This window comes from Emys orbicularis, chromosome 3 (assembly GCF_028017835.1).
Source record: "Emys orbicularis isolate rEmyOrb1 chromosome 3, rEmyOrb1.hap1, whole genome shotgun sequence".
In the NCBI taxonomy this organism is placed as follows: domain Eukaryota; kingdom Metazoa; phylum Chordata; order Testudines; family Emydidae; genus Emys; species Emys orbicularis.
In genome coordinates this window covers 84,852,453-84,878,124 of record NC_088685.1, presented here as the reverse complement: position 1 = coordinate 84,878,124, position 25,672 = coordinate 84,852,453, and the positions used below count along the sequence as shown (strand labels likewise).

General features: G+C 42.5%; 1 protein-coding gene across 2 annotated transcripts in view; it reads left to right on the top strand.

Moving 5' to 3' along the window:
- SCML4 (Scm polycomb group protein like 4) overlaps positions 1-24,976 on the top strand; it is a 59,411-nt gene extending 34,435 nt beyond the window's left edge. Inside the window, exons 5-7 of one of the 2 annotated variants that reach the window (XM_065401973.1) lie at positions 11,194-11,460; positions 21,221-21,366; positions 24,851-24,976. In XM_065401973.1, coding sequence (XP_065258045.1) covers positions 11,194-11,460; positions 21,221-21,366; positions 24,851-24,976 — 539 coding nt within the window. Of the gene's footprint in view, positions 1-11,190; positions 11,461-21,220; positions 21,367-24,850 lie in introns of both variants that reach the window. The other variant, XM_065401974.1, reaches the window with a different exon arrangement.
- Positions 24,977-25,672: the final 696 nt, after the last annotated feature.

The window sequence follows — 25,672 nt, the reverse complement described above, 5'->3', positions numbered from 1 at the left end:
GTATACATTCATTAGTAGCAATTATTTTATAGCACCCAAAAGTTTGCTACGTGATGATATGGATGTCATAGAAACACAGAGCCTGCCTCAATTAGACTAAACCCAGGAGAAATCACTCTTTAGCAGTTCATCTCTACAGCAGTGCCATGATTTCAATATTCATAATAAATATAGGCACAAATGGATGGGGTTTAATTATATTTCCCTGATCCTGCCTATGGTTTGATTGTTTTAAAATGAGTCTGATCACATATTCCTGTTGATGACGCAACAACTGCCATCCCATCATTAGAAAAATTCAGATGTGGCTGCGATGAAATGCTGTCATCATGTGCCACATTCTTGCTGCTCACTGGCTGTTTGTGGTTGCCTCAGTGATGCTTTGACTCCTTAGGGAAGCATCTCTGTGTCACTCTCTTCTGTTAGTAGTGAGTTGCTTAGCTCCGCTGCCATAAAGCAGATGTGGCTCCTTTAAAGGTTTTATTGCCTGACTAAGCTAAGACAGCCAGGGCATGGTGTGGAAAAGGTACTGTAAAGTTAAATTGCTTCTTTTGATCTGGCTTGTGTTGGATTGTTGAGGGATATTGGAGTAACTTGTGAGCAGATGCTTTGTTTATAACCAGAGTCACAGATGGTGCTGCTGCCCGCAAGACTAGCACTTTATTGTAAAGAGCACCTATACATATTGCTACTGGAGATAAGGGCATGACAGTTATTTCTTGACAAGCTGTGAATAGTGTACATATGTGCATAATACTATGGTGCTGAGACTATGGAAATGCCTCTGAGTGGGTGTCACCACTGGGTGACATATTTTCATGGAGTTGTATATCTGGAGTGGGGATTGAGCTAAAAGGAATGGGTGGTGTTGTCATCATAATGTAAATCAGATAATTCGGAGCTGGAAAACCCCAATTCATTATCAGCCTCAGCTAGACGTATCAAATATTAAACTACTGTGGAGACAAGGTATAAAGAAGTATTTTGACGAGACAGAAATGTGTGAGACTGTATTTGATAGACACAGAAAATGTTCTTTTCTGATCCTTTTGGAGTCCAGGTTAAAATGAAGGTTGGCAGCTCACAGCTAATGCATGCCTGGTTGGTAAATATCAGTTAAATCTTCCTCTGTCTTTTTTTCAACAGGTTAGATTAGAATGAAAGGATGGTATATAAAAGTGGACCGTACTGCACCTCTTTATTTGATCTTCCTGTACTCCCCTATTCTATTTTTTCACATGTAGAGTTTGAGAGGCAGTGTCTTCATTCCTTGTTAATTGGAACACATCAGATGAAAATGCAACATGTTTTCACAGTGATACCCTATGTTGTACAGAAGGCTTCCAGTTAGTTAATACAGATGTCACTATTTCCATATCCATTCCATCTCCCCAATGCCTGAGCACAATGTGGGAGTTCCCTGGGGAACCCGTGCTTAAAGATCCAACATAGTGGATCTCCTCTCTCTTGCCAAGCCTTATAACTAATGTGAGAAGGAAATAAGCAGTGGCTATCATGGGAAAGCTGTACAGATTAGGTTCTGTTTTGGTTAGGCAGCACCTCTTATGATTTCAATAAAAAAGAGAGAGAGCGAGAGAGAGAGAGAGAATGCATTCCCGGCAATGAACAGAACATTTAGCTAGCTAGAGAATCTATCAACATTAAACACAGGAATGAGGAATTTTCTGGGTCAGATCTTGAGTCTCTTTAGTTTCCTTCTGAAAGTTAGTGAGGAAACTCTGGTTCTGCAAACAGGATGGCAGACCAGTGTTTGTTCCAAGTTTCGCTGTTTCTTCTTTGGACTTTATTCATGAATACTAAGGACCAAATTCAGCCTTGGCGTAAGCAGGAGCAACTCAGTTGACTTCATTGATGTTACACTCACTTAGGCTGAATTACATACAAAGTGCTTTCCTAATGTATTGAAATATCAAATACCGGGCTTTCACCAGTGTAATATGTGACCTTGGCAATGGAACTGTGGCAGTGCACAGTAACCACAACCCCTGCTCGGATAGGATGCCTGTAAGCAGCTAGGCTAGCCCCAGAAGTGGGTGATGCTGGCTGGGGAAGGGGTATGGCCAGGAATCTGATTCAACAAATCCCCTGCGTTGCCTCCAGCCCTTTTGTAGAATCCCAACTGCAAGTTAAAGCTGCTGTCCCCCAGCCAATCAAGCGGGGGAGAGTGGTGATGCGGACACCCCTTGCCATTTAACAGGGTGAATCCCTTTCCGATATAGGGGTGGAATCAAGCCCAGTGAGTATAAAACACAAAGGAATGTAAGCTGCTTAGGGAGCCTTTGAAAGAGACTTTGAGACTCTGGTTGGCTCCTCTCAAAATGTCTGGGCAATGAGTAAAGCCCGGCAGATTAACCAAAGCCATGGCTAGGAAAGGAGAGGACAGGACTGAGGAAGACGTGATATCATGCGGCTTAAAATAGTGAGTTCACATCTGGTCAACCCATTATAAGAAAAAATATTGTAGCACTTTAAAAGGTACAGGAAAGGGCCATAGGGTTGAGCTCACGACTAAATGATATGAGCAATGGGAGACAGGCTAAAAAGAGAGAGAGAGAAAGAAATCTATATTAGCTGGAAAAAATGTTAATGGGGAATTTAATGAGAGCAAATCAAATGACAAACCAGTATAGCTGGTGGAACAAGAGGTTAGGAAGAGACAGTAAAGAAAAGCAGTGTCAGAACAGAAGTTACAGAACAGTTTCCACACGGAGATAAAAACAAACACCAGACCCTGACAGTTGTCCTGGGAGGCTACCAGTGTGTTGAAGAGGAAGTCTCTTGTTTAGGGAATTAGTATCTGTCTCCAATTAACCTCTATGGGATTTTCTCTAAGTATCCTCTGTTCTATGTGCACATCCGATATGGCATGAAACGTACCAGACTGAAGGCCCTGGAGCTCTTTGACAGGCAGGAACTTATTGGGTAGCCCATAACACTGACAGGGGGGGCTTCCTTTGGAGATGCTGTCTTGGGAATTTTTGGCAGACGTTCCTATATGGGGCGAGGCAATTTGTAGCTAAATAACTGGCGTTGTGGCGACAGAGAGGCAGCTCGTGATATACTAGTCTAGACAAACTCATTACATCTAGTGCAGGGTAGTTATCACATTTGCTTGCTGTGGTCTCTTTGCTGAAGGATGTGTCTTTTGCGTAATGTCTGCAGCATATAATCCAGAGCTATGACAGTTGTGTTTTGTTGCCCTGATTTGCTTTCTGAGCTGTGCTACCGGGATGGGGATTCATATTATTAATAATAGTTTTTAAAATGGTACCCAGCAATAAATTTAGGTAGCATGCTAGAAATATAGGCCCTGATCCTGCAAATTGATCCATGCAGCTGGACCCCCTGACACTGCACAGAGCCCTGCTGATGTCAGCGGGGATCTGCCTGCGTGACACAGTTGTCTGCCTGCGTGGATCAGGACATTAGATTAAGACACTGTTGTGATGCGTGACATATAAATGTACACACAGGGAAGTAGATAGATCCCTTCCCCTTTATAGGAATTTATAATCTAAGGCCTCAATCCTGCAAACACTTAGACTCAAACTGAACTTTATACCTGTGAGTCATCCCAGCATGGAAATATTCCTAGGAGTGAGGTTAAGCATGTGCATTTGCAGGATCCGGGCCTTAAATAGCCAAGACAAAGAAAGGCACAAGAGTTCAGGAAAGGGAGGATGTAGAGAGATTTAAGGGTGAGAAGAATAAAATAGGAATGCTTCTGGGAGGAAATGTCGTTTAAGGGGGATTTGCAGGAGGAGAGAAAGGACACTTGGCAGGAAAGAAGAGGGAGATTGTTCCAGGCATAGGAAGGCAGTGTTAAAGACAGCACAAAGTCGAGATGAGGGAAAGAGATGAAGGAAGCAGTAAGAAGAGGTGATAAAGGGGAGCTTAGGGAGAGAAAGGGGGGAGGAGAAAATAAGGCTGGGGATTTGTATAGATAGATAGAGAGATAGGGTTATGGAGGACTTGGAGTTTTAGGACAAACCGATGTGGTAAGAGAGAAAAGCAGTGGAAGGATTGAAGGAGGGAGGTGATGTAGGTGGAGCAGTAGGAGAAGATGATGACTTAAAGGGGTTTTGAACAGTCTGCAATGGGCAGAAGCAGGCAGGCTGCAGAGGATAACGTTTGAGTAATAACGAGAGGGGGAGGAACGTGCAGTTTTTGATGAAACTAAAAAAAGAGGTAGGAAACTGATCTGCCTGGAGGGAGAAGGGCTGTCCATCCTGTATGTTCTCTGTTCATGCTTTCCTTGCTGAATGTGTAGTTTAATCAGGGGGCTACATTCCTAAATTTATTCTGTAAAATATATTATTTGCATTTGAGTAGTACCTAGATGCCTCACCTGAAATCAGGGCCCCCTTGTGCAAGTGCTGTACGTATACACATGCTAAGAGAGAAATAACTTACAAATTAAATAGGTAAGAGACGAAAGAAGTACTATTAGTATTATCCCCATTATACAGACAGGGAACTCCTATTTGCTAGCCAGGTGCATGGGGATAATAAAGATGCACCCATTCATTAGCTTCAATAACTCAGGGTTTGTCTATACTGACAGTGTTGCAGCGGTGCTTAGGGAAGACGCTACCTATGCTGATGGTAGAGCTTCTCCTGTCGTAGGTCTCCACTTCCCCAAGAGGTGGTAGCTCTTCCCCACCCACTATCTCCCAAATGGGGAGTATCTGCACTCACTCCCCACCCCTCGAATTGGGGTACACTCCAGAAACTGCACTCTGTATGTTCGTAACCTTGGAAAAGAGCGTTCCTCCACACAATGGCCCTGGTGGGCAAGCCGAGAGGAGGCACGACTGCTGTGACTTTAGACAAAGCCCAGTGCTGCAGGGGCTGTGAAAGAGTCAAGCAGATCACATTAGCTCTACAGAGAGATGGAGGAATCTCCTTCCATAAAGGCCTGCTCTGTGGCTCCAGCAAAGATTGTTGTGTAGTCAGGAGAAAACAAGACAAATCTCTGCTCAGAATGCCTTTAACTATTCATCTGTTTACCAAAGTGTGTCTCCTGGAGCCTGCACTTATTTATTGTGAAACAAAATAGAGTTTGACAAGACCATGCAATGTTGAAGGATAATATTTTGACAGAGCAAACCCCCAGGGTGCTTATCCACCATAGTAGGTACATTGCATCTCATCTATAATAGAATTAGGTTGTCCTCACAATTATCTTCCGTGTGTTAGAGACCATGTAATTCTTCCCTCATAATTCTAGGATGCACTTAGACAATTAAAAATTACAACCAACCAACCACTTAGGGACACAGATAGCAATACTGTGGCATCATCTTTTATCAAACCTGATTCCTACTCCTATGCTTTTCAAGGCCCTCTTCTCTGATTTCAGTTCCCCACCCATCTATTACCCCTCCCCCCCTTGCTGGGGATACTGCTCCTCCCTTTTGGTTGGAGCTGGTTGGAGGGCTTCATAGTTGTCTGGTGGCTAACACTGCTCCCCTTCTCCTTTTCTGTGCCCCTGGGTCTATGAGGCTCCTAGGCTTTCTTCTCCATATAAGTCAGTCTCTGCCACCCCCAGCCCCTGGATATCTCTCTCCTCTTCTCCTGTGCTATCTTCTTGTACATCCATAGCTTCCCTTAGCCCTGGGCTTCACTTAAAAATTAGATTGACAGCTACTTTGCTCAAGCCTGTGAAAAATTTGGCACCCTGGGTGCCATAAGTCAGGTTGACCTAACCCCCAGTGTAGACGAAGCCAGGTTGACAGGAGAACTCTTCAGTCGACCAAGCCAACACCTCTCGGAGAGGTGGATTAACTACATCGATGGAAAAACCCCTTCCATCAATGTAGGAAGCATTTACACTACAGTGCTACAGTAGTGCAGCTGTGCTGCTGTCATGCTCGTAGTGCAGACACAGCCTTACTACCACATCTCTTCCCTAACAGACTATATTCCTGTTTCCTCTGGCCTCCCTGCATCCTCTTCTCTGTGCTCTCTCCACCTCTTCTTGGGTGATGGCACTTTAGTTCTCCTCCCTAACTCCTGGTACAGCGCATCATGCTGCTTCCTGGCCTCAAGACTGTGGCCATGTCTTGAGTAGAAAAATAAATTGTGTTTAAACCGTAGCAGCGACCACAGTTTTAAACAAGACTTTGCACCTGGTGTGGATGCGGAAAGCCTAGGATTGACATGACCAGCTGATGCATTTTCAAGTTGCAAATCCCTGTTTAAAACTGCGTTAGTTAAAACATGTTAGGTAGTATTTTCCTAATCTAGGCTTTGCAAATAACCAGATTTTGGTTCAGTGGCTGAACAAAAAAGTTGGGGGGGAAACTGTTTCATGTCGAGCCCAAACAAAATTTCTTGAATTTTTGTTGTTTTTTTTTTAAATAATATTGAGGGGAATTCTGAAACAAGAGTTTTTCCTAAGTGAAAAGTCAAAGCAGTTTTGACCTTTCCAAAATGTTTTTTCTTTTCTTTTTTCCAAGTGAAACTATTCACTGAAATTGAGCCAAATTGGCAAATTGTTTTGTTTGACCTGAATCTGCATTTTTTTTGGGCAAAAACAAACAAAAAAGGATTAGCACAAAAAAATGTCACCCTATTCTACTCCCCAGAACCTCTTGCTCAGAGGAAATTCCTGGTCAATCCAGAGTCAGGCTACTATTGTAGATATGATTATTCATGGTTGGAGATGATACTGGTTAAGCAGGTCATCTTGAAGCCCAGAAGCCTTTAAAAGGCACATTTTGAAGCCTGATGTTTGAAGAGATTCATATTGTTCCTATCTGTAGCCTGTCCTTCCTAATAATAACATCATCAAAATCACACTGTCAACTTCCTACACACCTTCTCAATGGGTTTATTAAACATGAATGAATTAAGCTTCACCACATTCTTGCAAAGTAGGTACCATTTTGCCCTCTTTACCTGTGGGATAATAGAGGTACAGATAGGTGAAATAATTTGACCAAGGAGGTCAAACAAAAAGTCTGTGGCAGAGCTCAGAATGGAACTCAAATCTCCTGGTTCCCAGTTGTATTCTTTAACCCAAAGACGGCACTTTCTTGGGACTATATATTGACACAGGATAGATCACTTCTGGGCTGCTGACATAATAGTTTTGCAACAGCCAGAAAAGCCCTCACAAATGTCGGAGCTCATTTATACATATGATAATATAAGATTTATATTGTTGGTGCAGCAGGGCTCTTTTAATATGCAGTTTGTTGTTTTGATAGTCTGTATCATCTTCATATAGTAATCATATTAAAAGACCATATTTTCCCAGAATAAAGATGTAATGATTTCCAAGAGGCATAATTATTCCATGTGGTCCATTGCAGAAAGAGCTGTGGCAGGATATTGCAGACATTGCTGTCCTCTTTATGTATAAGAGACTTTTGTTGCTGGTGTTCTGCTCAGTAATTAAATTCCTTTGAATGAGAAGGCTTGATTGGATTCCCTTTGGTTTAATGGGAGGAGTCTGAACTGTAAGGTATTTAGTTCAACTGCTATGTAATTTTGGTATCCATTGGGGGGGATGGGGAAAGTCTGATCTTTTATGCTCTAGTTTTACACCAGTGTAACTCTGTTGAATTCAAAGGTGTTACACTTGATTTATATCAGTGTAATATGAGAATCAGGCCCAGAAATTCTTAGCAAAAAGCACCAGCAATACATATGAATATAGTCTATAAGGTATTATATATACATATAACCATCCAACTTGATTTCTACCTCCTTGTGTGTTCAGCCTGTGCACTGAATGTGCACATGTAATGTGATCATGTAATTAAACACTGTATCACAATATAGGTACAAGGAGGAATTAAGATTGTCCCAGCAAACATAAATCTGGTATTTCTGAACTTTCAAGTGCTTGACTTGTCAATCTAAGTAACATTCTTTTAACACAGGTTTGGGTTTGTTATTTGTGTGTGTGTGTGTGAGTGTGAGTGATTTCCTACATTTTTTTAAAAAGGAAAATAAAAACATCCTATTATGTACAACTGCAACAACCCCCTCATCATGCATCAGCAGCAGGGTTTGAATCCTGTAGCTTCAGCATAATAGCACAGACTTTTACCACTTGACCCATAGGACTAAATATGTTAACTGGCAGCAGGAGGGAAGGCTGTTATCCCAGAGGGGGGAATGGGCTGCCATCACTGTGTGCTGGGGCCAGGAGGTGGCTGGGGGAGGCCCAACCAAGGTCTCTCTCTTTCCCCTGCTCTGCTATCCCAATCTGGGAGTTGAGGGAGCTCTTATCCCATGGGGGGCCCCTAAAAGGGAGGATGGGCTGCCGAGGTTCAGGGGTAAGCTGTTGCAGGGAAGGAACCAGGCCTGGCTCGCCTTCTTCCCCATTGCTACAGTTCCTCTGGCAGCTCCCATAGATATTACTGGTGGTGCCACTACTGCTGCTTTGGTGGTGGTATGGCCTGTTCTGGGTTCAGTTATTATTTTGCCAGACTTCCAAAATGTTCTGGGGGGAATGCAAGTGAAAAAAGGGAACTGGCGATTTTTAATAGTTTATATCTCAGCTGAACCTGAATGGAATTTCATGGGGAAAAGAAAAGGCCCTTGTCTAATCTAAGGGCTTTCTCTCTTCCTCCAAAGCATGGAGGTGGTAGCACTTCCTGAATAAAAGTTCTAAGAATCTTATATAATAGAAAGTGTTAAGCAACCTACGTATAAGGGGTTGCTACCAGCTCCCCCTGTATACACTGTACACACAATACCATCCATCCTATGTATTCATGCCACAGTCCTTCCCAAACGAAACCCCTACTACTCCGTCCCCTCCAACCTCTCCCTGTTGCAGTGTTCTCTCTTCCCCACGTCTGGCTCCTTGTCCCAGTCCCATTCTCCACTCAGGCTTCTTTTCCCAGTTTCCTTGCCCAGCAAGTCCTAATCTTCCCCTTCAGGTTCCCTGTCCAAGTCTCAGTCTCCCCCCACTCCCCATCTCCTTGACAGCCAGTCCCAGTACCCCTTCCTGGCTCCTTCTCAGATCTGTCTCTCCCCTTTCCACAGCTTTCAATCATCCTCCCACACCCTTGTTTCTCCCAGTCCCAGTTTTCCTCCCTGGTCTTCTCATCTAATCTCAGTCTCTGTTCCCCGCTACTCCCTCCTTGTCACAGTCCCTTTGGCCAGCTGGTCCCAGTACTACTCCTGCTTCCTGGTTCCTCATCAGATCTGCCTTGCCTCTCTCCCCATACTGGTTCCCTGTCTTCTTATGCAGTCAGTACTAGTCTCCCAGTTTTCCCCGTTCCCAGCAGCTCCTCATCTGACCTCCGTGTGTCCCCCTACCAACTGGCTCTCAGTCCTCCCCCATTTCCCTCACTACCTCTCAGTTCCACCTTCCCTTCACTTGCTCCCAGTCTCAGTTCCCTTGTCCAACCAGTCCCATTTCCTCCTTGGCCCTCCAGTTCCCAGTCACAGCTTCACTCTCCCGAGTGCCAGTCCCAGAAAGCTCCTTGTTGCAATCTCCTCCTCTTTCCCCATCTGGCTCTTGTGCCCTCTGCACTTGAGTCATGTGCCTGCCTCCCCTATGGTGCCTGGGCCCAGCAAGGGGATCACTGAGAGAGACGGGTTCCCTTATCTCATTTCCAATGCTTAGGCCCATCCTGTGGATGGACCATGCTCAATCACTTGGTGGGGATGGTGCACTCAGAGTCTGGTCATACATATCAGCTGCGAGAAGCTGGAGCATGCTCAGTATGCATGGAATCTTTGGTGATTTTAGCTACAAATCTCTAAGTCTCTACTGAGCTTGTGTGCAGTGTGATTTTTTTCAAACACTTTATAATTTAGCCAATGTGGGGAGATTTTCACAGGAACAGCAAAAGGCACATCCCTAACATGAAGTTCACTCCCTTGACAAATTTCAAGTCCGTGCTCCAAAGCATGGGAGACGCAGATAAAAGTTTGCCAGAATGTTTTCAATATTGAAATACAATGTATTTTTCTCTAACCTTGTTCTTGGAAGTAGTTGTACTGGTTTGACTGAAACTTTCCAAGCTATGTCAGTCTGAGGCAGATACATGGCATGGAAAATTTCAACCCAAACAGTTAAACTTTGGCAAAGTAACTGAAAACAGGGCCTTATAATGGAAATTGTCAGGCAACCTTAATAATAGATGGTGGTATCGGTCTTGCCAATCGTATATGCAAAGTGCCATGCACACCTATAGGACTATATAGATAATAATATAAACTGATGGCTACATGGTAAGAGGAAAGGACATTCTCTTTGGGTTTGGATAGTTATTATTTCAGAAAGCAACAACTGTACACAACAGGGAAGGGGTGCAACAGGGCAAAAACTTGTAAATGGCAGTGCTGCCTGTATTCATGTTTGCACCTGAAATGTATTTGGAAAGCTCAATTATCTCTCTCTGTTGGTAATCAAACTTGGGAGTGCTCATGAATTATCTAGTCTTTCTTTCCCTTGGGGAATATCAGGCCTGATGTCTGTCTGGAGCTGATTATATTTCCTGATTAATTTTTGTAATTGCAGCCAGAACATTTTGGTTTATTATCTTTACTCTTTCTCATTGGCTGACAGGAGTTTTTACCCAATAAATTGCATGCCCCATTGTCCTCCTTTTCCTTCTGACCTTCATGCTTTAAGTGCAAGGGAATAAGAGAATGATGGATGCATAACCCGCATCCTCTGTTATTCATGTAGCACCATTAGGCAAATGAGACCTGTGCCTCATCCCATCAGGAACATGCTTCCCCGCCCCCCCCCTTTCAAATTTAACAGTAAATGCCCCCTGATTCTGAAGAAATAATTACTCCAAAACAAAACTAACACAGCTGAATCAGACTGAGCCACTTAACTCTGCTGTAACTCCAATCACTTTGGTGCAGTTACACCTGTTATTATTATTTAGTACCAGAGCTATGAATTTGTCTCATTACCCATTGTCACTTCTTAAAACCCAGCAGCTGCATTCAGTTGTCTGTACAGCAGTTGCAGCAGCAATTACTTTTGAAGTTCCCAACAGCATAAACATTACTCTGCCCATGCTGAGGGCTCTGGCCGGTGGATTCCAGTTGGCTATGTGTGATATTGCAAAGAGAGTTAAACTAATTGCACAAAACAACTTTTTAAACAAGATGTTCAATGGCTGAATAGAAATGATCTACATTTCATTGATCTATATTTCTCTTCACTGGCTTCCCGCCAAGCAGAAACTATCATACCTGAAGATTACCTGGTTGACTCGATGAACATGAAGCGCTACAGTGTTGATCCTTCTGATTCTGCCTTTAATTGCATGGGCTCCCTGTATACCATGAGACAGAGCTCTGGAGATGGACGTCTTGCTGGAGGCTCCTCTTCCTCTTGCAGTCATCGTTCCGGTCCGATGTCCTCCGGGGGACCATCATCTACTGGTTTGAGGCATCAGACATCCAGCCCAACTAGAAACGGAACCTATCTTGAAGGAAACAGAAGTGGTAACATAATATATACAGTATATGATTCCATCTTGATATTAACCATGTGTGTTATTTTGTTCTCCTGTGGCTCCATCCCACAGTCCTTACTCACCCCAAACTCCCTTTGATGTTAGGTGTGTTTCATGTAAGAGCTACAGAATAATAACCCCAGTGGTCAAATCACAAACACTGAGAGTTAGAGAAAGCAATTGCAAACTATGGAGAAGGAGAAATAAATGATGAAAAAGTTGTCCAGTAGAAAACATGAATGTTTTCTGTACTCTTACTATTCAATGTAAATCTGTTATGCGTATGGCAGAACTGGAGTAATTGGTTTTATGGCTATAAATATTCATCTGAATATCAAGTTATTCATTCCCCAAATTTGACACAGTTCAAACATATGTAGGTACCTATTATTTATAGAGCTCAATAAGTGTACATGGTGCTGTGCAATGCAGATCCCAACAGCCAGCTGGCAAAATAAAGGCATGATTCTTATCATTAATTATCTCAACAAAAGGGATTATTTCCTAGCTGTATTTCATAGCCCACTATCACTCTTCACCTACGTATTATGTCAAATTTCATCACAAAAAGTTTGTTGAGAAACATGTAATCTTTATAAACCCAGGCTGCTTACTGCTCATTGCTCCATTATCCGTTAAGGGCTCGCTTCTGCTCCCTTTAAAGTTAATAAGAGTTTTTCTACTGAATTCAATAGGTGTTGGTTGAGCCTTATGTATTTAATGATTTTACCCCTTCTAATTTTTTGTTCCAGTATTTTACATGGGCTTAAGCTTATGTAGCCTGATCCTTGGCCCCATTAACACTGCTTTGTACTGCTCTGGTTATACAAAACAGCCTTTAAAACAGTTCCGATGGCAATAGGAGTATTGGCTCAGTGAAGAATTCTCTGACGGTATAGGGCCAATATCGGGGTATGGATGGGTTAAAGAGGCAGCCAGCCAGGGGTAAAGTAGAGGAGCCCTGTGGGACCAGGTAGAGACCTATCCAGCAGCCAGATGGCCACAGAATCAGGGGAGAATGGAGGAAGGGGCCACAAAAAATGGCTTACTGCTCCCTTTCAATGCATCCCTTCTGAGCTGTGATGATTGCAGTGTAAGATCTCAGTCATGGTGCAGTAATTACTGGAATTGTTCTCCTTTCCTTTTTTTGGAAATCAGAATTAATTTACTTTTTCCCAGCCTTTTAGTATCCACAATTTTGCAAAAATAATTGTCAATGTTTCATTGTTAACTAATTCTCTTACTCTAAAATCCATATCTTTGTTCACTTTTTCCAAGTATTCCATTAGCTTCTCTTTATCATTAGAGTGATTTTAACAGTGTCTTCCTTCCTTTCTAATTATTCAAACTCCATTTATATGTTTTTCATCTTAAAGACAGATTTAACAAAGGAATTCAGTGTCTCAGCCATTTTAAGTCATTAATTTCTTTCCCTTCCTCCTTTATTAATGGGACCTACTGTCATTCTAGTATTTCTTTTTCCCTTGATATATTTGCAGAAGCCTTTCTTATTTCTCTTCACCCACCCCCGTCTAGCATTAACTTATGACAGCAAAAAAAGCATATTTCCCTTGCAAGCCTTAACTGGCTATGAGCATTGCTGTCTGGCTTCCTCCCCAATTACAGTTGTCAGTAAAATATTATATTAACATCAGATCTTTGAGTAATCCTTCATGAATCCACACTGATCTTTAATGCATTTCCTGCATTCTGCACACTGAATCGCATTGAACTGTAGGCCATTCCTCTTAACTGTAGTGTCTTTTTGGATTTAACAGTCACCTTTCAAAATGGTGCTGTGACAGACTGACAACCTTCTGTAATATCCCGAACAAATCTTATGGAATTAAGATAAACCTTATTGAGCTACATGAACTCTTATTGAATGAAGGTTAATACCTTTGGGGTACATTGTATTAAAAATGCAGTTGTGTATGTGGTGTTGTGGCTTTGTATGTACCTTCTCTAGTAGGGAGGGGAGATGCTACTGTATTTGCTCCGTTTTCAAACCTTTGAAGCCCCCTCGTCCCCCAGAAGGTATGCATGCACTACACGCGTGCAGTCTTTTTTATTCTTTTTCATGTGTTTTCTCTGTAGTGCTTTCCTCTTCAGAATAAAATAGAAAGAACTGTGTGGTACTTATAACTGTAGCAATCACCCCTGTTAGCCATCCCTGAAGAGAAAGCAAGCAGGTGTCCTTGGGCAGCTTGTCTCTGTTGGGAACAACACAGTGAAGGCAGAAAGCTGTGCAGCCTGGAAATACCCTGGTCAGAAGGGAGAGAGATGCGGGTTTCCACCCAGAAAGGCAATGGCTGGGGAGATGGAAGCCTGATACCGGGTGCCATTGCTGGACCAATGAGGGGAAATACAGCTGCAGTTGCCCTGAACTGTGACAGGTGCTTTTCCAAATTTCCTTGTATTTCACCTCCACATCTCTTTAATCCTTGACCCTGGTCTTCTCATAGGCTATGTCTACAGTGCAACTGGATTGCAATCGAAGGTGTGGTTGCAGCTTAGCCAGGCATACCCACACTAGCTTTAATCTGGTTAGCAGGACTGACTTCAGCACAGGCTAGCAATATGAATATGTACCCAGGATTCTCACCGTGCTTATACAGCCTGGGCTGAAGCCCATGCCACTATGTCTTCATTGTTATTTTAGCTGTGCTAGCTCAATGAAAGCTAGTATCGGTATGCCTAACGGAGCTGCAATCAGACCTTCCCGTTCAGTTCAGTGGCAGTGTAGACATAGACCCAAATGCTATCATGTTCTGCAATATTGTTTCAAAAACACTGTCACATTCTGGTCAATCCGGGCCCACGCGAGTACCCATTTAAGTGATCCTCTCCATTGACTTCAATTGGTGTTGGAATGATTTTTTCTGTAGTATATTCTCCATTCAGCGACTCTCTTCTCAAACACCTAAAGTTCTCTTGCGCCCAGCCCGAGTTTATGCACCTAACGTGTCTTTCCGGCATCCCATCTGTTCCCATTGGCTTCTATCTAGCTTCATGCGTCCAGGATGTGGACAACACCAGTGACTGCCCAGGAAGCAGTTTATTACAATTTTCACAAAACCGATTGCCTTTGAAACCTGCCTAGACATTATCCCAATACTTAGAGTCAGCTCTTCTGTAGCAGGTTAGGAAACAAAGTAGGGGAGAGGGGAGGAGAAATGTTTAAAAAAGTAGCTTGGGCCCAGGCACTAGAGCCATATGGTTGTTTTTGAGGTGAGTTGGCAGAACTTCAGGCTGCCACATAAAACACAAGGAGATAATGAGTCTCTGCCAAAACCGTTTAATACTTTTTCATGTGACTCATGCACACGAGACCAGCAAGACCTGGCCAGCCGGGGAGCTGAACAGGTGTTCTAGCCAAAAAAGGAAAGGATGAGGGTTCCATGTAGCTGATATTTGTTATTTGTACGTGAAGCTGAAAATGGGCAGATTAATCCGCAACATAACATTGATATGCTCGGTATCGTCTACCCAAACAAGACGACAAAGACCTTGCCCCAAACAGCTTACAGTCTACAACAATATCAATATTAGTTTCCACACACATCTCAGATACTCTAACATGCTGGACTATTGCAATGAACTGGCTAGTGTGCATATGTACCAATGCCACCTATTTAATCAGAACTGCTCATCTGTGTGTCAGAGGCTCTGTACTGCTAGCCGAGATTCTCCTTTAGTCAAGGATAGAAGCTTGGAGTGGAGATCTGAATTCTACTACAGAGTGTCCCTGTGAAGTTGTGAGTGGCCTATGTGCTGCATAGTGATACCCGCAAAGTTACAGGTGGTCATGGTTTTATTACAATATAGCACACAAATTTAGGGAAACAGTTACATTCCCATTCACCATTTGGTTTCATTTTTCCTCTAGATATTTGTGATCGCATCAGTTCTGAAGTACTTCTCCACAATAACACTGAAGTTCTTACCATAGTTTTTGCAAAGTATTCTGCATGTTTCCTTAAACTTTGTGTATTTCTTCACACTGATTGTATGTTTCAGCTAACCTGCTGCATTCACCTTCACTGGTATTGCTGGACTTTGTTAATAACAGATTTTTCTGTGCAGCAGGAGTGTAGTTTATTTATTGCCTTCACAACACACTCAGCTGGAAAGGTTTTAGAAATCTGCAATCTCACTAGGATGCTTCTTTGTGTTTTTCTTCTCTCTAGAGCTAGTTTACATGCTGCTCAATCATAAGCAAACACAGATGAGCAATTGGAATCTGTACTTATCCATCCCCGTTTGCATACTAACAAGGCGATGACAAGAAGGGCTCATTAAACTGAGGCGGCATTAAAAGGGGAACAAAATTAGAAGGATTTTTTTTTTGAAGCCTCTAGCCAAATCTTCTTTACTCACTGATATTTTTGTAAAAGATCATGCATTATTTACTGTAAATGACACTTTAAAAAAAAACCACATTATTCAGGCTATAAAATATATACTGATGCATAGCAGAACCCATTTTTCAAGTGCAATGCATAGGTTTTAACCTCAAAGTTCCCATGATGGAGTCAGGTGAATGGGAGGCTGGTGGCTAATTCCCCACAATTACACTAAAAACATTTCCAGATTGTGGTTTTAAGGAGGTGCCTCCACATTGCCACCTGCCGTGGCTTCTGCCTCATCTTAGGTCATTATGCTTCAGCATCTGCTAGGGATGCTTGTGGAATTATTCTGCTGTAACCCACATAGCCTTGGAAATCCTCCTGCTTTCTAGAGCTTTAAGAGTTTGGAGAAATCTGCCAGTTTCCCTCTTCACCAGGCTTTCTAATGTCAGTAGTTCTCCCTCTCTGACACGCTTCCAGATTCTCTAAATCAACATCTTCAAATGCTGACTGCATGGCACTCACATGCTCTCTAACAAGCTTGGGCTCCTCTTGAGATTTTGATTTCAGCTACAGAACAGCCATTGCTCCATTGCAGATTAAGGTGTGTGGAGCTAAATGCCAGGACCCAGCACGTAGTTTCATCATTAAGGTGGGGAGCAGGAGCCTACAGTACCAGTCACGAGGGTCTAAACCAGACATGCCAAATCCACGAAAAAAATGCAGAAATTGGACTTGTTTTTGTGTTAATTGGCTTGTGAGTTGCTTGTTGGCTAGTTTTTTGCTTGTAGCTTGTTTGGCTTGTAGCTTGTTGCTTGTTGCTTGTTCCTTTTTTCTTTGAGATCGGCTCCCGACAACCAGGGACAAGGGGGAGCAAGCAGGGGAGAAAGTCAGGGGTGCACAATGGGCCCACCACAGTCCCAGCCTCCACGCTGGAGGGGATCTAGTCACAGAGTGTTGGGGTTCTTAGGAATTGGCTTGTTTGGGCCTTGTTTTGGGATGGGATTAGCTTGATTTTTGGCTTATTGTGAAAGTCGGGGTGCTTATTTACCATGTTAAAGCTGGCGACTGTGGTCTAAAAGTACCAGTACTGGGGATGCACAGGGGTAGCTGGGAACCACCGAGGTGTATAATTTGAGTAGACAGGTCAAGCATGAGCTATCTTTTCATGGATCTTTGCTGACTGTGCCTTCCTAAATTTGACTGTTCCTTTTAAATAGTTTGTAATTGTATTCCCATGTTTCTGATGGTTCTGTGCTCCCTCTGTTATGTCTTGTCCCTTTTTTAAAGTATGTTATCCATACTTTTTTTTACCCCAGTCTATAGTGAGCTTTTAAAAAATGTTTCCTTGATATATCTTTGAGAATTCTTTGCCTGCTAGTCTTGTTTACTTTCAGTAGATCTACTTTCCCTTAATATCTGTTCCAGGGCAATGAGAGGGAAGCTTTTCAGATTTCATTCCCACCCCTTTCCTCTGAGGCAAAGAAATCATTTAGGCCCATGGCAATATTAAAGATAATCCGTCACTCACTTTGCACTCTTATCTTTCAATGGCCTTAATCTCTCCTGGGCCTGTTTGTTTGCCTTGTATGTATTTAAGGAGCACATTATTTATCTTCCCTTCTTTTGCTATTTTTATCTCAGTTTCTGCATTATGTTTCTTTACTATATTTTGACACCAATTTAGTTGTTGGGCTTTACACCACTTCATCATCCTCTTCGGGTGGCTCCAGGCCCAGGAGGAAGGCTGAAAAACTAGAGTTAAAGAAAAGGACAAATGGGGCAGAGAATCCTTGGGCTTGGTCACCCCAAGGTAGTGCATATGGGCCTGATCCAAAGCTCACTGAAGTCAGCAGGAGTCTTTCCATTGACTTCAGTAGGTGTTAGATATTGTCCATGAGTCTCAGAATTCTTGCTGAAAGCCTCCTTGGCACATACCATTCTGCTTCTCTTCTGCAGTAACTATTCCCTGTTTCTGATGTATTTTTGCCATGGACTTTCCAAGAATCGGTTGTTTAAATAGGATCCATTCCTCTTCTTCCACATCATCTGGTTTTAGGAAGAATGGAGAAGTGCTTTCTTCTCCCTCCCTTTCATTGCCTAGCTTTCCACATCCCATTCCATTAATTTGGTAATTTTTTGCCACCTGTCAAAAATGGGAAATTGGATTTGACCTAGATTATGATCTCTAAAAATAATTATTCGTTCTGAGCATTCACATCTCTTTGTAATCTGAGTATTCATTAACATCTTGATTAATTCTGATGACAGGATGGCATAAAATACCCATGAGAGATGAGACTTCTTCATTTATCTAAACCCTGTGTTAAGTGCAAGTACCTTCAGACACAAAAAAGTACAGTACTTATACAACCATCAAACAATTTTGTTTATAATGTAGGATTCTTCCAGCAAAATGATGTTACCAAATCACCTTGTATAACGTGTAATAAAGTCCTGTTGAAATTAAGTTTTTTGTAAATGAAGAAGTTTATGGGGGGGGGGGGGTTAAGTTCCCAGATCAATAGACTATATGGCCAGAGTGAAAAGCTTGAAAAATGTTCTAAAACATATGGGAAACTGATCTTCCAGTACTTGCTTACTAAGACCTGAGTTCTGGATTTTGTGTGCAAATTAATGGTATCCCAGTTTCAACAAGGCCCTGTTACTTTACTGCTTACTCATATGAGGTGGTTGTACTGCTGTGATAAACCCCGTAAAATAAATAGGGGTAAATTGGCTCTGAAACAGGACAATGTCAGCAAATAATCTGTTGTAGGTGCTTGTGATGTCATTAACTAATGTCAGAGAAGCACATAATCCTGAATTCAGGTTGTAGCAGAGAAGTGTAGGGGGAAATGGATTTCAAATATTAATATTTGGGGAAAAAACAGTTAATTGTTTTTAAATCAGTGCTCTGTTATTGATTTGGAATTTGAAAGAGTGATTTTAAACTTCTGGGGCTTTTCAGATCCCCTTGAAGAGTTCTACCAATATGGTCTCCTTAAAGGGGTCATTTATATTTTATCTTAAAAACCTTAGCTTCAACTTATTGATTGTTTCATTGTCAGGGATGAATTGAATTCTCTTGTCATTTCAGCCTCTTTTCTCCACCCTCCCCCTTCCTTTTATTAGAGAAATGGCTAATACTGTTAAAGACTTCCTGCTGTTCCCAGTGGGCCATCTGTTCTCCTCTGCCCTTCCATGGCATTTCTGGAAGCAATGCACGTCACTGGGCCATACTCTGCCCTCACATACACTGGTGTAATAGAAAGCAGAGCTTTGCCTGCAGTTTTCATTTTCATGCTCATTCAGCACAATGAAGGCTAGATCACCCAGCAGGAGCAGTATCAAGGTCATTGTCTTCTACAGTTTATAGTGTCAGGGAAGAAACTTCCCTCTCAAGTTCACTAGGTGTATCCGACTCACTGCACCACTGCCTCACCATCCTTTTCAGAGTAAAAACCTAAAGTCTGCCCTGGCCGCTGACAGTCTTCCATTTGAACAGCCAACTGGCAGTTTCTAGGTATCTCCACATACATGCCTATATCTGGATTAGACTGAAAGCAAGGCTCCACCTTGATCAAGCAGGATAGAAACTGGTGATGTTTTCAGCTAAGATAACGAGAACCTATTTCTGCCTAGCTGAAATTCTGCCTCCAAGATGCATCCTGTTTCTTTCGCTTGTCCCTGACAACATATTCTATGTTATTGATCATCCGATGGTTGGCAGAGATTATACCATTCATTTGGCATGCTTTGTCTTCACAGCTTCATGCCCAAGATCCCAGATGTGCACTGCATTTATTCTGCTAGTGGAGCCCAGAGTTGCGTGATTCCATATGAACATGAACACTAGCAGTCTAATTAGAGGACCTGCAGCTACTCCCTGTCCTGTATATCCAAAAGAGTGACCTAGTAAATGAGAGTATAATTATCACAATATTTACATCAAATCCCAGTACGAAGCCCCATCAATCAGATTTGCACACCCATAGTATTGCTGCTTATTGGAGTCCATCTTTCATAACTGCAAAAATATACCTAATTATGTTACACTGGGAGATACTTAGGGTGGCAAAAAAGTATCGGTATGCACAGCCTGGACCTTATGCAGGGATCCGGCTTGTAGGGGCAGATCCTCCGATGGTGCAAATCAGCAGAGCGCCATTGAAGTCCATGGGATACCAATTTACATGAGCCGCTGATCCAGCCCATTCCATTTGCTCACATGTATTTATAGTGCTCTCACTGGTCCCTGGGATTCTTACAGAGTTTATACATTTTTCCAAGCTCAGTGTTTCTTTGGACGTCTCAGATCTTCTCTAATCAGCCGCTTTGAGCCTCTCTGATTCCCCTCTTGACTACTCTGGGCTTCCTGGCCTCCATTTTTTCAACTCGTCAGGTATTTCTGATCTCCCCCTGCCTGCTCTGTTCTTTTTCTGTTGTGCCTGGTCTCTTACCGTTCATATCTACTCATTAAAAATTCTGCTCTAACAAAGAGAGACGAGATGGTTTTGGCTACTAACGTGTTATGAGTCTATATGCTGCCTCCAGTTAATGTGAAGTTTGCATTGTGTAGCTATAAACAAATGTAAACAGCTTTCCTGTAATCTAATGTCATCACATAGCTCTGGAAATAGTGCAGCAGCATGAAAGGGGTGTGGGGGGCAGGTTGCATACACGTGGTGACTGAGATTTATAATTCTGCAGAGACTAGGAATAAAAACATAAATGCACTTTCATTCCAATGTGCCTTTATTGCCTTGATTTAAAGCTGGAACAGGCTGAAGTGACCTTAAATCATCCTGGGCTTATACCATTAAGAAGTCACATGTGCAACGTTCATCTTCGCACATTTTAGTAGCTCTCCAAATAGGCAATCACTGGGGACCTTCAGCTTCGTGAGAGCCCGAGATTAGGAGGATATCAAATGGAAATGCTCTTTTAAGCTGCAGGATAAGTCAAAATATCTGAACGCTAAGAGCAAACAATTTGCTAAATCCCCATTTCATCCTCCAGCCTTTGCACTGGATGGCTAATTCCTTTGTTTAGCGCTGTGGTGTTTTATCTCCAGGTGGGAGAGCAGTGCCTTCTTGAGCCAATATCCCTGCTGCCTGCAGATCAGACAGCAGTGGCTGCTCTGTTAAGAGCGTGGCAGCTGGTACACTTTTTCCTTCCCCAGCAGGAGACTGAGTATTTCATCGTTTTTAACACAATTCACCAGCTGGGATCGAGTCTCTTAGTAAGCAGTCAAATACCTCCCCCCAACACACACACACCAGCCCAAACTCCAACACTGTAGCAACCACCCAAGGCTGCCCTACTCCAGAGTGCTCTCAAAACATGTTAACTGGTATTAAGTTGTAACATGCTGTTATGGGCTTTTTATATCGATAGCCTCAAGTCCTTCGCCGGAAAGACAAGATACAGCTCGGCCATCAAGCAAGAACCCTTCGACCTGGACTGTCGATGACGTGGTTTGGTTTGTGAAGGATGCAGACCCTCATGCATTAGGTCCACACGTGGAGCTTTTCAGAAAACATGTACGTAGGAGGCAGTCCATGGTGTAACCAGGCTATTTGGGCTAAGTCTACAGGTCATTGACTTTACCAAGTGAGAGCCTTATCTTGTGAGGCAATGAGCATCCTCAACGCCCATTGGCTGCAGAGGGAATTGCTGGTGCTCAGTGGCTTACAAGACACGGCTGATCTTAACTTCTAAGTGTTGGAATTTAACTCTAAATTAAAAGAACTTCTAGGTCCAACCAGGTGATTCGTGCCAGCAGAGACTGAGAGTAATGTGTGGAGGAATTGCTCTCTCAACCCCTGGAGGGAAGCAATGCCTTACGTCATTCTATAGCTAATCCCCTGGGCTGGGAGCTTAAGGCCATATCTTAATTAGCTCCAGCACTGTGTTTAAATGAAGTTCAGGCCAGTAAGGAGCTAACTTAGTTTCCTTGACCATTACAGACAGGGCATGGCTTTCCTATAAACCATTTGACAAAACCATGGTATAAACCAGCAATGTAGACAACACAGTTTAGCCATCTGCGGGTTGAAAGAAAGTTGCCTTGACAGAAGGTTTTGAGTCTGGGGCGGGGGATGCAAATCAGGGGAAGTGGGTGTGAATGTGAGGGAGGATCCCAGAAACATTAGTAGACCTTCCCTGCTATTCCTCACCCCCTCGCCCTGTCCCAGAAAGAAGAGCGTTTAGGAAGTTACAAGTCTCCCTAGTACAAAAGTGCCAGGGCGTTTTTTGTTTTGTTATTGCATATGTAGCAGATTCTGACATTATCTTGTCTTATACAGCATGGAGCCTGGTGCATTGACACAACAGTCTCTAGGTGGACTACGCTGTAGGATTCTATGTGGTGCCATAGTCCTACAGTATTTGTGACAAAAGAGACCCAGCTAAATGGGCACTAAAATTTTCCACATCGTCCATTGGAAAGCACCTAGCACCTGTTGTATATACTTAGAGACAGTTTCATTGTAAAATATGCAATAGGTCTGAGAGCTTTGGTGAGGCTACTGCACAACTCAATTCAATTAGGCCTTTGAAAATATATATACCCCTGCAATTTTCCAACCTTCTAATCTAAGCTGGATTAGCATGGAGACCCCAGAGGGGAGAGACAAGTGATTAGTCCATTAACCTTAGCCATATCTTCCTGTGTGTTAAATCTTTCTATGAAGCATAATTTACTTTGAAGCACTTAATGTCATTGACAGGCCCAACAAGCACCTAAAATCATTGCTTTAGCAATCAACTAATCTTAGTCATGACACCACTGTTGTAGCAGGGAGGTACAATAAGGAGAAAGTGGGACAAGCAAAAGCAAATGAGGACAGTACTTGCCCTGTTATATTTAAAGTGACCATCAGGGATTGGGGATTGACTTACACTTACTGTGCCAAATTCACCTAAACAGCTGTAGCGAGAGATAATCCCCCTGAGCCAGTCTACTCCCCTGTCTCCACAACAGGGAGGGCATTGCATGGTACCGTCACAGCCCTCCCTTGTGTTTTTCCCACATAGGAAGGCAGCTCTTGCTTGTGGCCAAGATTCTGCAGTAACTCTGTCAAAAGTGGCTACTGAGGGTGTGCACTGAATCCGCGAATCCCCCAACCTCCTGGGCTGTTTTCTGCACTGCAGCATCTCCCACGGAGAGTTTCTGCATCTGGAGCCACTGCAACAGGGTCCCGGCTCAGAGGAATCTAGCCCATAATTGATAGGGTCACTGAAGGGGGCAGAACTGGTGTGAGACCATCAGCTGCACACCTCTCTCGCAGTAGCACTTCTGGCAATGAGTGTGAGCCATTTTGCAATGACCTCTCAGCAAGAAGAAAGGAGCAAAAGTGGTACCCAGCAGAGAGAGAGAGAGAGCGTGAATTTGCGGGGGATAGTACATGAGGGAGGAATACATGGAGAATTAACAAGTAGCAAAATCAAACCAAGAGGGAGCAAAGCAATGCAACGCTCTGATAGTTTAATTATGGTCAGTAATTGGCAAATGCATATGTGAAGGAGACTAAAACCTTTATGTTTAAGGTAATTAAACCTGTTCATTCAGAATTATAACCTGCCTCTTCCAGTGACGGATATTGTAATTGTGAGCACATATCGTTTTCTAGACCTTCTTCATATTGATTATTTTAGCTTTGTTCCAGTTAGCTTACCCCTCAACAGTGCTTGGAGAGGGTGACCGTACTGGGAGGGGAAGCCTACCCCTGCATTTCTAGCTTCTGAAGTGGGAGGCACGGTCTCCTTTTGCTGTTTTAATCTTTTTATTCACTAGCGGCCTGATCCTGCAACCCCTCATTACTGAGTATAGCGCCAGCTATTCCGGATAGTCCTAGTGAATCAACCCCATGGGGTTAGTGCCCCTTTAGGGACTACTCACCCTGCTGAGAAATATGCTCGGGAATAAGTGTTTGCAGAAACAAGCCTTAATACAATAATACTTTCCTATTGCAGCTGGAAGCTGCTCACTAACTCCAAATGTACTTGAGAAACCTGTGTCGTTTCTTGCTCCCAATCCCTTATAAAAACACTCCAGTAGTCTACAGTAATGATCCAAATTACTGTAGGCCAGACCTCAACTAGTGTAAGTCAACCTCACTCCCTTGGCTTCAGTGATTTACACCAGCTAAGGATCTGGTCCTGCATCTTCTAATAGCGCTATTGCAGAGTTTTAGATCGCTACTATAGAATTCTGCAGTATATTTTTTATAAGCACTGACACAGTATTAATAAAGAGAAATGAAGCAAACATACTTTTTCTTCAGAGGGACATAGCTATTGCAGGATATTTAATTAAATATGAATGCTCCCTCTGGCACACTCTTGTCATGTAATTTAATTCTAACCCTTATATACTAATAATGTTAAAGGGGGAAAAAGACCCTCATTAACATTTTGAAAAATCCGAATTCACTCTAATCGCTTGACAGTATTTTATTTTACGTTATTCTAAGCTCCAGAAGTTTGTTTTTCTTTATGCTATGCCCATGTTTGTTGTATCCATATTTGAATGCAACATTGATTCTTCCTTTATCTTACCTTCCTAAAATGATAGGAAGAAGAGATAAGGAGAAAGTGGTTTCCAATATGGGGGATGGGGTAGGGAGTGTAAATTGACCATCAACTGCTGATTGAGTGAATCAGAAAGTGATCGTACTGTGTATCAGCAGTAAGCACAATAATGGTCCATGCAAATTAAGATCCATAGTAATGCTTCATTAGTATAACATGGATCACATAGACAAAATCTGGCCATCAAACAGAAACAATGCAATGTATGGAAGTCATGCTAATACTTAGCACTGATATGGCACTTTTTAATTTCAATGGATTTTGATGAAACTTTAAAATTGACAAAATTTCCGCCAGCTCTACTCTGAATGAAGCCATTTGAAGATGCAGCTGGAAGTTGTCTTAGCTGCAATGGAATGCCTGCTCTCTTACTTTTTCAGCACTGGTCACAGATTATACATCTTGATTTTCTCTCTCTTTTTTTTAAAACAGGAGATTGATGGCAATGCTTTGTTGTTGCTGAAAAGTGACATGATCATGAAATACTTGGGGCTGAAATTGGGACCGGCATTGAAACTTTGTTACCACATCGATAAACTCAAGCAAGCAAAGTTCTGACATTTCCTTGAACAGTGACCCAATCTCAACATAATCCGAGATAGCAGACTAAAGGTAACATGTTGCCTTACAGAAATACATCAACTTGTGAATTGTTTTTCTCTCTTTTTTAACAAAGACTTTGTCTTTTTTAATACTTGTGCATCTTCACCTTTTTTTAATCCAATGGGGTCTCTTGGCTGTTCTGTGTTAATAATTTGCCAAAAAGTATATAATTACAATAATTATTTTATATCATTAATATTATTATTATGATTATAGTAAGTCCTATTTTTGTAATCAGAAGTGGGAAATTGGAAACAAATACAGCTTTGATACATGCTGAGGATTGATGAGAGACTATAGAAGAGTCACTCATTAGCCACCTGTCAGCCTCTGGGGCATAATTAGTAACTTTCCAACGTCTGGGGTGTGGTTATAATGCAGACCCAAGAACAAGAGCATTATGAGATAAAAGGCCTGGAAAAGGTCCGATTAATGCCCATTGTTTGGTCAGCTTTTGTTGTCTTATGGGCACTACCCCACGTCTTGCACTATCTGGAAAACTTGAAATTCTTTAGTTAAAAAAAAAAAGTTTTTCTGAAGACTGAAGTACCTTGTTTTCCCACTAGAGGGAAAAAATCCTAATAAACTCCAGGCTTTAGCTGCTGATGACATGGTGGCTTTCTAAAGGGTGTGATTGACCCACCTTGATTT